The following is an 18,833-nucleotide window of genomic DNA, read 5'->3' on the forward strand; positions in this document are numbered from 1 at the left end:
GAGCTCATTATGATTTGAATTTTCCCGCGGTATGAATTTTTAAGAATGTTGTAGATGGCGCTTTGAGCTTGCGTCAAACGCACGTTGTGCGTGGCATTGCAAAGCGATTCGTTAATCAATAATTCAAGATTTATAATAATTGTGTCGTTTTATATGAATTATTTTTATTAATATTGTGAACAAATTGAACGAGAAAATTATTAGATTTAAATATATGTGTCGGTAAAGTAAATATCTGCGTAAAATTACAATTGGTAATTGAAACAAAGAAAAAATTTGAAATGTTTCTTAAGGCTCAAAAAGTAGAGTTGGCAATTTTCATTTTTTATCACTTTTTCTAGACGATCGGATCATAGTAACTACTGTGAAGATTGAGTTACGAGACTTTTACTTTATCTTTCGTTTTCTCTCATCTTCGTGCTCTCTCTCTCTCTCTCTCTCTCTCTCTCTCTCTCTCTGTCTGTCTTTGAATCACTATACAATCCTCTCTTTCTCTCTCAACTATTCGCGCACGCAGTAAAACGATTTCAAAGACTCGAGAATATCTTATCTTTCTCTCCATTTCCTTCATTGGTTCTCTCTCGATTCCTCTCTCGCGTATAACGGTCTGTCAAACGAGAATGTTGGTAATTCGATGGATTAGGTTAGGTTAGACTTTGCAGCTTATATATACATACCACGGAAACGATTGGTCGGCTTGATTGCAAAATCGATTCCCGTCTATCTATCTGTCTATCAATCTGTCTCTTAACACGCGCCCCAGTTATATGCTAGACAATGCCCTTTATCTTTCATCATAAATTTCCCTAATCATATATATATATATATATATATATATATATATATATATATATATATATATATATCGGTATTCATCCGGAAAAACAAAAAAATTCCGTCTTTTTTTTCATCAACTACATTGTACCCTTAAAAGTTGAATTTTTTACATTATTTTGTAAAAGCGTACATAACCTTCTTTTTGGCAAAATATCTTTTTAGTAATAATTTTTTTTTGTTCTTTTTTTGTATACTGGCAGGTATAATTATAATAATAATATAATAATACTAAACAACATAAAAAATTTTTTAAATTCGGATTTGGATGTTTGACTATTACTATATATTTTTGGGGCATCCGAATTCGAAGCCCTTTTAAATTCATTACTTTATGATTCTGTCATAACTTTAAAAAAAAGTGTTTTTTTGAGGTTATGTCAAAATCCAGAAGTTATGGGGTTAAACGGGGTTTGAATTCGGATTCAGCGACCCTAAAAACATATGTGATGCTCCAACGACAAAAGGTACCTAAGCTCCCAAAAATCTTAGGTTATGTTAAAAATAGTTTTACATCATAACAACAAGTTCTTCTTTAATTAGATAAAATTAAAAATAGATTTTATTGAATATTTTGAATATAATAAAGACATAAACAATAATTGTTGATCCTCTTTGTATATTTTCATTTTCAAAATCAAAAACATAACCTTACATTTTTTAGATAGGTATACCTTTTGTCGCGAAGCGTCACATTATAGTAAATATAGTCAGACCCTTAGATCGGAACTTTTTTTTTTATTTTTTTCTATGTTTTTGTTATTATTCATCAAATGTTTCACTAAAAATAAAAAGAGAATTATAAATAAAAATTATAATAGATAAAAAAACAAGTCATTCAATACCTAATTAAAATCATTTAGTTAAAATAAAAATCAACCCTATATGTATATATATGGATTTTCATGTAATATATTCGTTTTGTCGTAAAATCCATAAACAGGTTATATAATGATAAGTGACATAAAATCGTTAATATAACGAAGTCTTGTATATAATTAAAAGAAAAAAAATTTCCATTCGCGAAATTATGAAATTAAATTTCCAACAATAATTTCATTAATGTTATACCTTATATATATATATATATATATATATATATATATATATATATATATATATATAGTATATTTTACGCGTTCATTCTAAATTCACCGATAAATAATTACATTTTCAATGAATAGAAAACGGTGTTTATTATGCAAAATTTAATGAGAATTTTATTCGCAATAGACTTTAAAATATTGTTTAATCATTCCTTGGACTTTTTCTATAAATTTTTAATCTATATATATATATATAGAAACGATAGAGACTTTATATTCAATTTCGAGAAATTCATTGTCTCTGCAGAAATTATGCGCGGACTATTGATATTCACGATCTCGAGAATGTAAGAGAGAAAGAGGTATAAATTTATCAGTTTTGACATAAATTTAATTTAGCCTAAAATTTAGTTGACATAAATCTAATTTTTGACATTTTTTTTTGGCATAAAATATAGAATTAGAATTAGAATTAGAATTTCTTTAAGTTTCTCATTTTTTACAGAAATTTCAGTTTTGTTATAAATTAAATTTGGCATAAATTTTGACTTTTAATATAAATTTTCGTTGCCATAAATCTTATTGTTTATATAAATTACTTTTGGCATAATATTTAGTTGTCATAAATTTTATTTTTGGTACAAATTCCAATAGGCATAAAATTTAGTTGTTATAAATTTTATTTTTGACGTAAATTTTATGCCAAATTAATTTTACTGCCCGGAGAAAAATGGAAAAACAAATAAAGTAACTTTTACTATACTTTTAATGTAAAAAATGAACTGTTCGCAGTTTCTGCGCATTTTTGACAATTTTTACTTTAGAAATAGTAAAATTTACTATTTCCGGAATAATTTTTACTATTTCAGTAGTAAATTTTACTAATTCTGGAGTAAAAAATTGTTAGTAACTGCAGACAGTCTAGGTTCTAGTTTGTAAAATACTAAAATTATTTTATTAATTTTTCTATTTTTCTCCGGATGGAAAAATTAGTTTTGTAATAAATGAATTTTATGCCCAAATAAAATAAATAAAATCATCTCTCCCCCCCCCCTCTTTATCTCTCGACGAATTTATTCATGTGACCTGCAATGATTTTGGGTAGGGTCAGACGGGGTAAATCCGAACGCTAATTATTTCAGCTTAATTAAAATTTAAAAAAATAAGTACATAGAAAAAAATTTTTCTTTCTATATGTATCATCGTTAGTAATTAATAAGCAGAAACTTAATCTCTGTTCTCTCGAAGGAGTGTTATGATTTGATAAAGTTATTAAAGGTTTTAATTGTGTAATGCATTTTAATTTTCAACCTGTTTGATTTTTGTATTTATATATGATGCATTATTACATAATAGGTTTATTATCGTAATTTTTTTTTTGAGTTTTTATATAAGTTTAACAATTGCAATACTTTAAATTTATTTTCCCTAAGATTTCTCTGAAATACAGTGCGGCGTTCGTATTTACCCCGGTATTTTAGGAAAGTTTCAAAGTATCGAGGTAAATACGAACGCTAAGTTTCCTGCGATTGTAATTTATCAAAAAAAATTTTTGCTACCCCATAAAATTGTTCTATGGAAGTAAAGTAACAACTTCATATGCACCAGAATATCGGAAGTATTGTCTTTTAAAAGAAAAAACTTATGTTATTGTTGAAACTTACTAAAAGCGTTCGGATTTACCCCGGCTGACTCTAAATAATAATAAATATGAAAAATGATGATATTATTTGTCCTTTTTAACATGATATACACACCCTTTAACCCTAGAGAGGTGTTATGGGGGACACGAGAATATGAGATGCTGGAGCATGAACCAGATCTGTATATATGAACTTGTTGCTTATATTCTATATGAAATACATGTAGAGACATGTATGTAAGGATATATTTAGGATTTGGTGTGTGTGTATATACAAAATCTCATTATAATGATGCATGACATCATTACATGGCGACAGTACACGCTTCAGAGAATTAAACCGATGAATATGACCATATCCCTATACATATATATATGTAGCGCAAGTCTTTGTAAAATAAATGGATTCTCTTTGTGCGTAAACGTGACTCGACGATATCAAACTGAATTTTTTATATAATTATACACATCACATAGAGATATGTACGTTTTTTCTATATCAATTTTTTTTCTTTATAAATTCAAACCACTAAAAGAGGGGAGGGCCAAAAAGGCCTGTTTTCCGCCCATTTGAAATTTTCATTCAAGTAATTAAAACTAATTTTCGGCCAATGAAAAATTTTTGATGATCAAAAGTTGAATGGGAGTGTTTTGAGTATATTAACCCCTAAAAAGTAAAGGTTTTGTAACTCGGAGATTTTCGGAGTTGCTGATTACGAATCAGAAGTTAGTTTTCAAAAATTCAAAATGGCAGAACGGATATGACGAACGAATTTTATAAAAAAAATGATTTAATTGGCTTGAAAATCGTTAGACGGAGGTTTTCGGGGTCGCTGATTACGAATCTGAAGTTAGTTTTCCAAAATTTCAAATGGCGGATTCATATTCGTAATCAGCAATCCTGACAACGATTTTCAAGTCAATTAAATCATTTTTAATAAAAGTCATCCGCCATTTTGGATCCGCCATTTTGAATTTTTTGAAAACTATCATCAGATTTGTAGTCAGCGACTCCGAAAACCTCCAAGTAACGATTTTCAAGCCAAATCATTCAAAAAAAAAATTTACTTGATTCAAATAATCGGTTTTTTGATTATTATCAAATAAATATTTATTTGTATCAAATATTTATTGAGTCAATTAAATTTTATTTTCTTCAAATACAGAAATTATTGGTTCAAATAAAATTTTTTTAATTCAAATAAAAATTATTTGGTACAAGTATAAATATTTATTTGATAATATTCAATAGTAATCAAAGGTATTTGAATTAAATAAATTTATTTTTCAGTGTACATTCTCCTATATCATTTATAGAAATGTACGTTTTTTTTCTATATAAATTTTTTTCTCTACATAAATTTTTTTTTCTATACAAATTGAATAATACTAAATTTTTTTTTTTATAAGGTAGTGTATTATACTTACATAAAGAACGACGCGAGTTCATTTTCTATTTAATTGGACTGTGAAAAGCAAACGAAAATTCAGTTATTGAGAAAATTGTTTTATTTATAGAAGAATAAAATTCGGAAAAGAGCTGGAAAAATTTAAAAAAATTTCAACCCTCTTTTTTATCTCTCTTTTGCATGAGGTAAAAAAAAAGATTTTTTTTCTTTTTTTTTGCTTTTATACGAGAAAACAAATAAAACCATGCACAGGTGTAAAAAATTAAAAAAAAAAGAACCATAGTAAAAAGCGTTCAGCTGTTTTTTTTTTCCTTTTGAAGAGAAGTTTTAATAAATTTTTAATCATTTTTTTTATTATATTTTTTTCATATATTTTAAATATTTTTCAACACACATTTTTAATAAATTTTTAATCATTTTTTTTATTATATTTTTTTCATATATTTTAAATATTTTTCAACACACATTTTTAATATATTTTTAATCATTTTTTAGTATATATATATATTTTTTTGTTTTGTTTTTATATTTATTATATTTTTTTCATGTCTTTTAAATATTTTTCAATAGATTTTTATAAATTTTATTTATAAATCGTATACGTAGTACCTATTGTTGAAAAATTATTTTCATGTCAATCAATTTAATGTAACGTGTTGGAAACACTGACCACACTTGTGCGGTTCATTGTTTAATTAAAATATATATATGTATATATAAATTGTATTAAATTCTCAACAAAGACTTGATTTTCGTAGAAGTTATATACAAAATTAAAATTGATTTGATCGTTTAATATAATGAGAGTAAATTTGTTAACAGTTGAATATATTAAAAAAGAAAAAAAAATCAATTCGAGAGATAATTTTTTATTTTTTTTACTTATTTTTATTTAATAATATATTTGAATTTGATTTAGTAATAATTTAAATCATTAATTTAAATTAGTAAACAAATTCTCATTAATATTCAAATTTAGAGTGTATAATAAACTGTAGTAGAATGGTAGAATATAAATTATAAATTTTATTAAATTAGAATCTCGTATATTTTAAAGTGTTTAAAAAATAATAATAATTTTTTTGTTAAAATTGTTTGCAAAGGAAAAAATATGGTGAAAGAAGGTCTAAGTTATTAGGCGCTAATCCAACACAACATCCCTCAACAAGTTGATTAATGTGTTCCATAGTATAAGACGCGCAAGAAATACTAGGTGAAACAGGCAATTTCTGCTAATAAGAAGTAGTTTATCTTTTGCTTAATTGGATTCTGTTTACAAATAATTGTCACTTTAACCCCTTGATGATATTGATTTGAGAAAAAAAATTTAAGATCAAATGCAAATATTTTTTTAATTGGAATTACATGTAATGTTAAAATGTCTTTTTAAATACACCTAGAGAAATGATATATTTGTCTCAGAACCAAATAAATATTTATTTGATTCAAATAAATTTTTAATTGATTTAAATAAATTTTTATTTAATTTAAATAAAAAAAATTTATTTACGTCAAATAATTGGGCTGAGACAAATATATGATTTATTTAACTTAAATATATATTATATTTGGTTCAAATAAAACATTTTCTCTGGGTGTAAATGAAAAAAAAAAAAATTTTTCTTAAAATTTGTGACATTAAAAATTTGCAAATTAATAATTTCAATTTTGCCTGTGAATAGGAGATAAAATAAGTACTTGAAAATTAATGTAATTTAATTTAATCTTATAGTTGAAACAAGTAAATAGAAGAATTAATTTCAGTTAATTACAAAGAAACAAAGATTAATTTCACTTTACAATAATTTCTGTTTCCTGGGGAATAACCGATATGAAGTTTCCTCGCTGAAAAACAATTAAATATTAATGTTCTCGATACATTGTGCTCCATTACATAGAAAAAAACATGAAAAAATAAATTTAAAAAAAAGTTTAAAAGAAAAGTCAGTTTTCCATAGTTGATTTTCTTTTGAAGCGAAGCATCTTGCCCTTTCTTTTGGTCCTTTCTGGCAAATGTAATATCAGTAGAAATTATGCAGTAGTCTATATATATATATATACCAAGTTTTACTTTCAATATCATTATCTTTCGACCATATTTTTTCAAAGTTTTTCAAATCTGAATATATGTTTTTAAAATCAGATAAAATTTTCCTTTTTTTTGTAAACTTTCTTTTAGATAAATTATATTCTTTATCAAATTAGAAATTTATCATAATCATAATTAATTTTTTTTTTTTTTTTTGGAGGAAATTTATGATTTTTTTCTTTATTTAAAAATTAATTTTAGAAGATTCTAATATGATTATAGGTTTGACAAAATTAGATTTTATAAATCTAATTGTATATTCTGTTAGGTAAAAATAATTAAAGTGAAAATAAATTTTTGATAATCGACAGACTAAAAGCTTGAATATTTAAACCATATTATTGATCCAAAACTTTATTTATAATAAATAAGAATTTAATTTCTTGAAGAGTTTTATTTTTAAATCTTTTGTTTTCAATTTTCAAGAAATAGTTCAAGTCAAGAAAGAATATAAAAATATATCTTGAGAAACAAAGAAAGGAATAATTAATAGCAATTATTTATTTATTCCCATTACCTTTGTGTTCGTTTTAACGATTTTATGTCATCAGTAATTGTTAGTTTTTATTTTATATAATAATTAATAAGCGAAATATTCTTTTTTTTTTCTCTAAATATGTGAGTGTTCATTTCTTTTAATTATGTTCATTTTCTTTTAATTGTCTTCTTTTTTAATTATCAAAAATTTATCTTTAAAAAAACATTTTTAAAAATTGTATTTAGTTCACTTATTATCGATTTTCCGTTGTTATTTCAAAAAAAAAAAAATAATAATAATGTACCAAAAAAAAGAGAAGAACTTATTTATATTTATTCCGGGGGTTAAAAAATTATTTTTCTTCATTTTTAGATACCCTTAATTATCTTATAATCACCACAGACGCCTTTCCGGGATCCGGAAACTTTTACGACACGCGAACACCACCCTTGTTTCCTTCTAAAGGCTCGACGTCCCTGACCGTTGTTCGTGAAGTTAATTACCGTTACTAGGTACTGCACTCAGCTTTATAATTTTAATCGAATTTGATCCCATCGCGTGATTTCAAACGTAACTTTGCTCCTGTGTACCCATCCTATATATATATTTATATATAAAGGTAAATTTATCCTCTATTTTCGCATACACATATTATACATTGTATATTAAACAACACCATCAGGGAAATCTTTTTTTAAAAAATTCTTTATCAAATTTTTATATTCTCTACCAGAAATTACTGGAGTTCACTGCTGGGCGTAGTTTTGGTAGCAGCACCGCGCCAGTAGTCACTTTTTGATAGGGGTGATTAAATTTTTTTTAATTTTTCCACCATTTTGAATTTTGAAAAACTGTCCTCGGATTCGTATTCAGCGAGCCGAAAAACCCCCGAGTAACAAGTTTCAAGCGAATTCAATTAATTTTTAAATTTTTTACGCCATATTGGATCCGCCATTTTGAATTTTGAAAAACGGATCTAGGATTCGTATTCAGTGAGCCCAAAAATCCCCGAGTAACTTTCAAGCGAATTCAACAATTAAAAGAAAAATTTCCGCCATTTTGAATTTTTAAAGACGGACCTTGGATTCGTATTCAACGAGCTTAAAAGCCCTCCGAGTAACAAATTTCGAGCAAATTCAATAAATTTTTTATTTTTTCCGCCATATTGGATCCGCCATTTTGAATTTTTGAAAATTATTCATATATTTTTTAATTTATATTTTTAAAATTGTATGGAATTTAGGTAATTATTTATTATAATAATATATTTAGCAACTACAAGTCTGAGCTAAATATAATAAAGAAATATAAATAATTATAAATAAGTTTAAATAAATATAAATATATATATATATATTTTCCTCTCTGGGTGTACTGAATAAATCGATAAACAAGTTTTAAGTCGAATAAATATTTAAAAAAAAAAATTCGATACTCAAAAATCGATAAACAGTATTCTATTTTCCTTAAGGACTTATTTATATAAAAAAAAAAATTATTAAAAAAAAAAAAAAACGTCAAAATTCAGTGCCTGGAGGGAATATACGAAAACCGCTTTCCACTTGGCGAGATAAACCTCGTAAAACTCGAGAGCTTCTTTTTCTCGATTACGAGTTTGTCGACTAAAAGCGCCACAACTTTATAAGCAGTGCAGTAAGTTGAGAAACTGTATTGGTAAAACTTACCCATGGGACTTTGGGGTCGTTCATAAACGTCGTCACACATATATACAAATTTTTTTCTTTTTTTTTTCGATCAACTTCCATCCTCTCTATCATCGTCTTATTATTACAAATTTTCACTTTTTCCATTCCATTTTTTCTTTTTTTGCTATTCATTTTGTAATTTCTACTTTTTTTTTTATTTTTTCCAATAATAATATCAAATTATTTTTCATTACATTTTTTATTATCAGATGTTTTGGATTTTTCCAAAACAATTTTCAAAAAATAATTTTATTTACAAAAACGAATTTTGTTTATAAAATTCCTTTTTTTAACACAAATATTTGTTATATATTTTTTTTTTTCAAAAAAGGTTGAAATCAAAAAGAGAATTTCCAATTTTTTTTTTTTTTTTTGAACTAACACGAACGTTTGTTATGATATATATATTTATATTTTTTTTTCAAAAAAAGGGTTGAAATTAAAAGAGAAAAAGAAATGCGATGTCGCTTTTCCAGTTGCAACGATGCGAGTAAAATAAACGAGACTGTGGAACTTACGATAAAAGTGCAAAGTTTCCTTTGAGGCGGTTATTCAGCCCTCAGAGGACGTGCAACGCCTCTACGACTATACGAGAGATCGCTTGCAAATTCTAGAATAAGTATAACGAACCATTGCAAAAGGATAAAAAAAAAAACTTTATCCGGTTTCCTTGCACAATTATGTCCTTGGGGAATAAATAATTTTATTTCCCGGAAATCCGACGATATAATTCTCGCTTTTAATTTTATTCGACAATTGAATGTATATTTTTTTTTATTGTATAAAAATTGACATTACAAAAAAAATTCTTTTTATTTTTTTTTTATCTTTATTTTTGCCGTTTTTCTCTAGAAGATGTTAATTAATTAATATTATACTTGAAAGAATTTCGAAGCTGTGAAGAATCGAAACCAGGACTGCTGAGTACAAATTGAGAATCTCAACCACTAAGCCATCGAAACTTTTCTATTTTTCTATACAGTTTTATTTCTTTTTCTTATTATATCCCACTTTTTTGCAACAATTTTCTTTTTTCTTTCTTACATTTATTTCTTCTTTTCTATTCGTTAAAAAAAAAATTTATCAAAAGAGAAAAATAGACTTTTTACGAGATATTACGAAAAAAAAGTAGAAAAAAGAAGAGAATAAAATGTGAACTTAAAATTTGTTTTACAGAGAGAATCACGTTTCGTATTATCATTACTGTCAGTATTTCCCAGTCTCTCTGGGGGACGTAGTCCTGTTATAAGCGTGTTTCTCTTTTTCTCCTTTAATCCTACTCTCTCCTTCCACAATTCCACATTCTCGCCCTCTGACTGTGGAAAAGGGTTGAAGTGTCTCTAGATTGCGTGATAATGTTATTTCCCCAACATTCATTCATCCTTTCGTTTCTATTCTCTCTCTCTCTCTCTCTCTCTCTCTCTCTCTCTCTCTCTCTCTCTCTCTCTCTCACCCGTTTGCATTCCAATTTCTCCTCTAAAACTGACACTTAAAATTAACACGACATTGTCGTTTTTGAAAATAGCTGAGACAGAATCAAAAGAGAAAATCATTTTCTAGGAATTTAATTATATAATATACGAAATTTTTCCCTTATTATATAAATATATAAAAAATTAAATATTTCGAAAATAATTGAAGTAAATTATTTTTTACGTATGAAAATAATTGTTTATATAAAGGAATGTTAATTTATTTTTTTTATTTAGAATTATAAATGATGGTGGCACTAACATAACCTCAAAACTGAAAAATGTTTTTATCGTATACAAGAATTTAATTTATTAATTACGAAAGCTCTAACATAACCTCAAAACTAAAAAATGGTTTTTAACACAAACAAAAATTTAATAAAAATTAATTCAATTTTAGAAAAGTTACTTTAGTAATAAAAGATTTTAACTCAAACATAATATTCTCCGTATAACCAAATTTTCTAAAAATGAAATTAATTTTTATTACATTTTTGTTTGCGTTAAAAACCTTTTTTCAGTTTCGATGTTATGTTAGTGCTTCCATAATTAATTAATTATTAATTAAACTTTTGTTTACGTTAAAAACTATTTTTCAGTTTTGAGGTTATGTTAGGGCCTCTAATTAATAAATTAAATTTTTGTTTGTGTTAAAAACCATTTTTTAGTTTGGAGGTTATGTTAGGGCCTCCTTAATTAATAATTACTAGTGTGTTTTAAATTTTATTAAATTTTTCTTTGCGTTAAAAACTGTTTTTCAGTTTTGAGGTTATGTTAAGGCTTCCATCATTAATTGAACCTAATAATTTCCAAGCAGTTTTTTTTTTTTTTTTTTTTTTGAAAATAGAAATTAAAAGAAAAATTTTTTTTCAGTTGCAGAATGTCCAGGCGTCCTCGTCGCCTGCATCAGGTCAGGTGCGAATTAAAGGCGGAGGCGATGGGACATCAGCGATATCAGGAGTGCGGAGAAAAAGTGGTCCACAGGGTCTTAGATCACCTGCAGCAAAAAGGCCACTTTCTGCCCCTGTCGCTCTTCAAGGATGGCTCCACAAGCAGGGATCCGAGGGTCTTATGCTTTGGAAAAGACGATGGTTCGTCCTCTCCGAATATTGCCTCTTTTATTACAAAGGTAAAAAAAAATAAAACAATTTTTTAGTATCAATTTTTTTTTGCAAATAATGAACAAATTTTAGATTATGTTTAGAGATCGTTTTACATTGTCACATATTAATAATTTCATAAGGTAAAATTTATTCCAATTTGTGAAAAAAGATATTTATTTATTTTGTTTTTAACTTGGTTTTTAATTAAAAAAAAAAAAAAAAAAAAAAAAAACTTGTTTTGATAAAGCGCGGGAGAAAATATGCGAAAAGTCAACCGCAGAAATTTGTATATATTTTCGTATATGACATAAATTTGTTAATTTTTTCTTTTTTTTTTTTTACTATTGGCCTTGTGTGCTTGGGCACTAATTGAACCAGTTTTCTGAAATGTAGCATTCACCAAAATTACACCGCGCGCACTCACGACAATGTCGACGACATCTGGCGGGAACGAGATCTTAAAGCTAGTTTTAGCGAACTTCCTTTAAATTACTCGCAACTTATGCATCTCTCGTTTGTACTCCTTTGAATGTTCTCTTGAGTTCTGAATTTAGTAGCAAATTTTCCCAACTTTAGTTCTGTAATCTTAAAGCTTTGGATGATGTATAGAGCTCTTCATTAAGAGTTTTCAAATTCAAAATCTTTCTATTTCAATTTTCGAAAAATATATGTCTCAAATTGAATTTTTTTATCCTTTTTTATGTAATTTATTCCGGTGAATTATTTCTTTATACATTAATCCCAATTTTGTCCGTCTTGAACCCATTTATTTTTTGCTTAGGTTGCCGTAAAAAAGAAGTATTTTCATCGATGGAAAAATCGTTAAAAAAAAATTATAATGAAATTTTTTTTTTTAATTCTATATTTTAACTGAAAATAATGAAGAGGAAAATAATTCATTTTTCATTATGTAATTTCAAATTTTTCGTATATAAAAGTTCATGGAGAACTTGTCACGTTCGAAGTGCAAGCATAAGTAGCTATATATAGGGGTAAAAAGGAGGAAAGCAGACGACTGCTGAAGCCCTTTAATAATGCAGATCACTCGAAAGCCCACACTTTTGCGCCCGAAGCGAGCTTTCCAAAGCTTCTTTTTTTTTTTTTTGTTCGATCTCTCCTCCTTCCTCCTTTTTCCATTCACCTATGCTCTCGCTAGAGTTTAAAAAAGTACCTCTATCCTTTTGATGAATCAATGTTGAAAGTAAAAGCTATACATACGCTGTATGGAAGGATATAAAGTAAAGTTTCTTTTCTCTTTTTTTTTCCAGTTAAGTTTTCAAATATCCCAAACTGCGCTTTGATGTTTCGTCTCTTTGTATTTAATTGACCTAATATTTATATATATACTAACTTCTTTTATGTTTGAATTGAAAGATTAGTATTTTATTTTGCAAAAAAATTTACTTTTGAATAATAATTAATAATTGCTGTTTTCATCATGACAAAGGATATGTTTCATATACATGTTTCTTTCATATACATGAAAGTTATTAATAAAGCTTCTATGTGAAGCCTTAAAAGATATTCGCTTCCGTGAACATCTGCATCGCTAATGATTGAGATGAAAAATCACCTCACCTTGACTTTCCTCAGTGTAGATGCGCGCGAGCTTTCGTCGAAGGGTTAAATATTTACAAGCCTAAGAAACTTATGAGCCAAAAACTTTAAAGGAAAACTGCCAACTATATATCTCGTCGAATTTTTATATACTCTTGTTTATCTTGTTCAACTTTTTCCAAAAACTACTATTTAACTTTCCACAATGTTGATTTATCCTCTCTTTGCAAATGTATATCTCCTTATATCTTCTTTTTGTTATTAATATTTATTAAATTTTTGTCCAAATATTGAAATTTGAAAAAAAAAAATAAATAAATTTTGTTACAGGTCCTGAGGAGGAGAAATTATTGGGTTCGATTCTATTGCCATCGTACAGGGTGACTGTTTGCAGACCAGAAGATAAAGTTAACAAGAAGTTCGCTTTCAAGGCCGAGCACGCGAACATGAGAACCTACCATTTCGCAGCGGAGACACGAGAGAACATGAACCAATGGGTGAACGCTTTAACACTTGCCTCACTTCTTCAGGATCCAAATCCGTAAGTGGCGTAAAAGAGACGACCTAATCCTTTATATATATATATATATATATATATATATATATATATATATATATATATATATATCTTTCTCATTCCCTCATACTCGCTCTTGAAAACCCCCTTGATTCCTAGATAAACACCAAACTTTCACCCAAGAACGATAATTGTTTGCCGACTTTGGAATTTCCCAACTTACTCCCGTTTCAACTTGTTCTAATTGTTCTCGCACCTTAGTTCAAGTTAAACAGAATTCTCTAAACTGGCAAATGAACCCCCCATGTCGTATATGGCAAATTAGCATTCTTGTGCTTTTCCTCTTTAGAGCATCACTCACAATTTTGGAAAATTGATCTCGTTGTTTGTTTTATATTCTCATTCTGTAATTTTGGTTTATTAGGAAAAAAAAGCAGAGACCTTCACCGAAACAAAACAAAATTCAAAATATATTGTGATTGGAATTAAAAATCAATTTTACCATTTTTATTACCCGAATCAAAAATAGTTTTTGATTCCGAAATCAGAATCAAAAATAGTTTTTGATTCCGAAATCAGAATCAAAAATAGTTTTTGATTCCGAAATCAGAATCAAAAATTTTAGTTTTGATTCTGTTTGGTGAACGAAACGAAAGCGGGGGAATAATATGACTGATCTTTACCAGAATACAATCTTAATTATCAACGGTTTTGCTAAATAATCCAAAAGGAATTTTAGCGCACAAAACAAATAATAGTCAAATATACACAGCGATTTATTGAAATATTCTTTAATTACCCATACAAAAATCTTTAATTACAACAATTATATTATGGCACAGTATATGTGATTAAGAATCTGCCGGCTTCTAGGCAACAGGTCTCCGGCGTGACTTTGTCGTCTGCTACTTTAGTTCACATACGCGCCACCAGTTGGTAGGCGCGCGAAATTCAATTTGAAAAAATATAATAAAATAATATTGGAGGGTAAAATTATATTTTTATTTTTGCAGCCGAGGAGACGAGGCATCCTCGCCTCTAGATATGGCTGGACCAGCGGACGGCGATCGTAGCGCAAGACCAAGTGTCTCATCAATCTCATCAATTTTAAACCAAAGTGCTGACGACAGTGACTCTGGTTTCCATGGCTTCCAATCACGCGACGATCCAAGTCATACTTCCAATAATAATTCCAGTCCAAATAGCGTGAACACTGCCTCATTTCCCAATTTAAATAACAATGGAAATACAAATGGGAACAATAATGGACCAAATGATATGCAACCACAACCAATGGTGAACGGTTGGATGCAACAGTCACCTCAATATGGACAACCAGGCACCTCACAACAATACAATCAATTTCCCATTTCTCATCAACTTCAATCGGTACAATCTCATTCTCAAGTTCTACAATCACATTCACAGGTACTTCAATCGCAAACATTGCAAACACATCAGGTGTTACAGTCCCAAGTTGTACATTCACAAGTTCTTCAGAGTCATTCACAAATTCTTCAACCGCACAATCAAACTCTTCAGGCACTTCAATCAAATCAAAATTCACAACCCCAAACTGTTGGTGTCAATGCAAATATTGTACACACTGTTCAGCCAATGGGGAGAAATTATTGTCAACCTGTGTATGCGAATACACCACCGAAACCAAAACGTTTCACTGAAGGTGGACAAAATTCGACACCATCGCCTGATCCAGATTATAGGAAATCGCCAGTCTCACCGGATATTAGAATGACGAGCAAGAGTCCAATGAATGAATATGACAGGAATACGACTATTTATGGGACACGAGTTCCTGCTCAACAGCAACAGCAACAGCAACAAGCAACGCAGGCAACTCTCAGGACAGATAAATCGGGTTTGAATTATGGTTTGAATTATAATCAAGAGAGAAGAACGCCGGATACTTATGGAAGGAGTGCGAAACCAAGAAGCGGAGGAGGTGGTGGTGGTGGTAGTAGGGGAAATGGAGACTATGAGGATGTTTATGGAGCTCCTCAGCTTTATCAGCGGCCCGCTGGTCCCGTGGGATATACCAAAGCACCTGCACCGGCGCCTATTCCGATTCCAGTTTATGCGCAACAAATTCAACAACAACAAGTTTATGGTGTCTCACCTCAAGTTGGTGAGTCAATTAAAAACTTTCACCCCTTTTTTTTTGGTTTTTCATTTTAACTTTTTTTTTTTTTCCAACTCTGAATAATTTTCTTCTGTGATGGGATTTTAATTATTTCTTTTCGTACCGGAGAATTCTGATTTATGATTGTTTTATAAATTTTCAAGTTATATTTTTTTATTGTATTTTAACAGTTGCGCTAATTTTGCCTTAAAATCGTATTTATTTAATTTAAAATAAGTTAATTAAATTTATTATTATTTATTATAATTATCGAAAGATCTAATTCCATAAAAGTAACTAAATAGAAAAAAATTATATAGGTTATTTTCAGATATTAGTTTTACGTTAGAGAAATCTCTAAACTAAATTTAATTCTCGCACGAATTGAAACAAAACCATAAAATCCATAATTCAGTGTTAAATTATGCCGTCTCAAGAAAAACATTTTCCACTCTGTAAATTATGTTTAGATTTCCTAAAAATCACAACCCTTAGAAAGTTAGCCATAAATTGTTTTATGGAAATTTAGTGTTCTTCAAAGTTTTGATAAAAGTTTTCATATATTCATATTATGTAACAATTTTCCCTAGAAGTGAAAATTCAAAACACTATACGTGTACGAGTATATATCAAAGTTAGGGAAATTTTTTTTTTTTACAAATTTAAATTAAATAAAGTTTAATTAAAGTTTTTGATAGCACTTTTAAGAATTCTGAAAATTAGTTGAAACACTTCTTTAAAGTAAAAATTAAAAATTATATTTTTGAAATTTTTTTTTATATTTTTTCGTAATAATTATGATAAATTAATTAGAAATTATTTCAATATATTATAAATAATTAATTATACAGTAAATATAATTTAATTATATATAATAAATAATTATATAATAATAAAATGCTTGGTCTGTCCTTCTGTCCTAACTTGAAGTTGGCCTTTTCTGATTTCACGTGTTTTTTTGAATCGTAATCTTATGACGTGTCAAATTTTGACAATTCTTTTTCTCACTTTTGCTAAAGTTGTATAATTGTGTTTCCAAATTTCGGAATAAGTTTCTTTAAAATTCCAAATTCGAAAATTCAATTCACGAAGCTGAAGTACACAACGTTTACTAACGAAATTTTTTTTAAAGTTGTATATTGATTCAAAAATTGTATATAAATACAAAAAATTTATGATGAGAAAAAAGATGCGCCAGGAAATTTCGTACAAGATAGTAATTTGAAAAAAATTTATTTTTAAAAATTAATTTTTAAGGTACCAGGGGCCAACGAATACCTATTAAATATTAATTATAAAAACACAGGCCTCGAATCAACTTAAAGACACAAAAAGTCGTTTCAGTCGATTTATATTAAAAAAAAAGTGTATTTGTTTTTTATTTTAACAAAAATATTTTACAGATTTTTAAATAAAAATTTTTTTTTAATAATACTCCTTTTCGACGGGTTATAGTTGAAATTTTTAGAAATAATTAAATTTCAAAAGATATTGTTAATTTTCAAACAATTATTAAATTTTACAGAACTAAAAATAATTTATCAAACAATTTTTGGAAAACATTTTTTAAATTTAATTGAATTTTTGAAGATTTAAAATTGAGATTTTTGAAATTAATTGAAACTTTAAGTGATTTTTAATTAAAATTTTAAGATGATTTCACTAAAAATTTATTAGAAAATGCGGACAAAATACAATAATTTGAAAATCATTTTTAATTGAAAAATGGTTTCAGATAGTTGAAATTTCAAAGAATATTGATATTGAATTTTTGAGAATAATGAAATTCTATTTGATTTTAAATTGAAAATTTTTGGGAAATAATTGAATTTTAATTGAAATTTTGGATAATAATTTAATTTAAGTTCATTTTTGATTGAAAATTTGGAAAATTAATTTTGAATAGAAATTTTAGAAAATAATTAAATTTCAATTAAAATTTTTCAAAATAATTGAATTTTAATTGATTTTGAATTGAAATTTTGAAAAATAATTGAATTTCAATTAATATTAAATTAAAACTTTTGAAAGTAATTGAATTTTACTTGATTTTGGATTGAAAATTTTGAAAATAATTGAATTTTAATTGATTTTGAATTGAAATTTTGGAAAATAATTGAATTTCAATTAATATTAAATTAAAACTTTTGAAAGTAATTGAATTTTACTTGATTTTGGATTGAAAATTTTGAAAATAATTGAATTTTAGTTGATTTTAAATTGCAAATTTTGAAAATAATTGAATTTCAATTGTAATTTTGTAAAATTATTGAATTTTAGTTGATTTTGAATTGAAACTTTGGAAAATAATTGAATGTTAATTAATATTAAATTGAAACTTTGGAAAGTAATTGAATTTTAATTGAAATTTTGGAAAATAATTGAATTTCAATTAATATTAAATTGAAACTTTGGAAAGTAATTAAATTTTAATTGAAATTTTGGATAATAATTTAATTAAAGTTCATTTTTGATTGAAAATTTGGTTAATTAATTTTAAATAGAAATTTTAGAAAATAATTGAATTTTATTTCATTTTAAATTAAAAACTTGGTAAATAATTAAATTTTAAATTGAAAATTTTGGATAATGATTGGATTTTTAATTGATTTTGAATTAAAATTTCGGGTAATAATTGAATTTTAGTTTATTTTGAATTGAAATTTTTAAAAAATAATTCAATTTTATTGTGATATTTTTTTTTTAAATTATAAACAATTGTTAAATTTCATAAAAATTTTAATTGAAAAATAATTTTGATATAATTGAATTTGTGATGTATTTCATTAAATTTATTAAAAATAATTAATGTAGTGAAGAATCATTTTAGTTCAAAATTT

At 26.7% G+C, this 18,833-nt stretch overlaps 1 protein-coding gene and 1 long non-coding RNA gene across 12 annotated transcripts in view; one reads left to right on the forward strand and one right to left on the reverse strand.

The window, feature by feature from the left end:
• The window catches only part of LOC127281217 (uncharacterized), a 257,929-nt gene that overhangs the window by 111,923 nt on the left and 127,173 nt on the right, over nucleotides 1-18,833 (forward strand). For all 10 annotated transcript variants that reach the window (XR_007842936.1, XM_051304825.1, XM_051304826.1 and 7 more), the window contains 3 exons: nucleotides 11,550-11,805; nucleotides 13,667-13,877; nucleotides 14,867-15,999. Coding sequence is in view for 9 of the 10 variants with exons in the window: in XM_051304825.1 (XP_051160782.1) it covers nucleotides 11,550-11,805; nucleotides 13,667-13,877; nucleotides 14,867-15,999 (1,600 nt within the window). In the remaining variant the exon portion in view is untranslated. The remainder of the gene's footprint in view (nucleotides 1-11,549; nucleotides 11,806-13,666; nucleotides 13,878-14,866; nucleotides 16,000-18,833) is intronic.
• The window catches only part of LOC127281228 (uncharacterized), a 204,626-nt gene that overhangs the window by 104,624 nt on the left and 81,169 nt on the right, over nucleotides 1-18,833 (reverse strand). The window lies entirely within an intron of this gene.

The sequence above is a fragment of the Leptopilina boulardi genome, unplaced genomic scaffold (assembly GCF_019393585.1).
Source record: "Leptopilina boulardi isolate dan_hultmark-lab unplaced genomic scaffold, ZJU_Lbou_2.1 LbouV2_266, whole genome shotgun sequence".
Lineage (NCBI taxonomy): Eukaryota > Metazoa > Arthropoda > Insecta > Hymenoptera > Figitidae > Leptopilina > Leptopilina boulardi.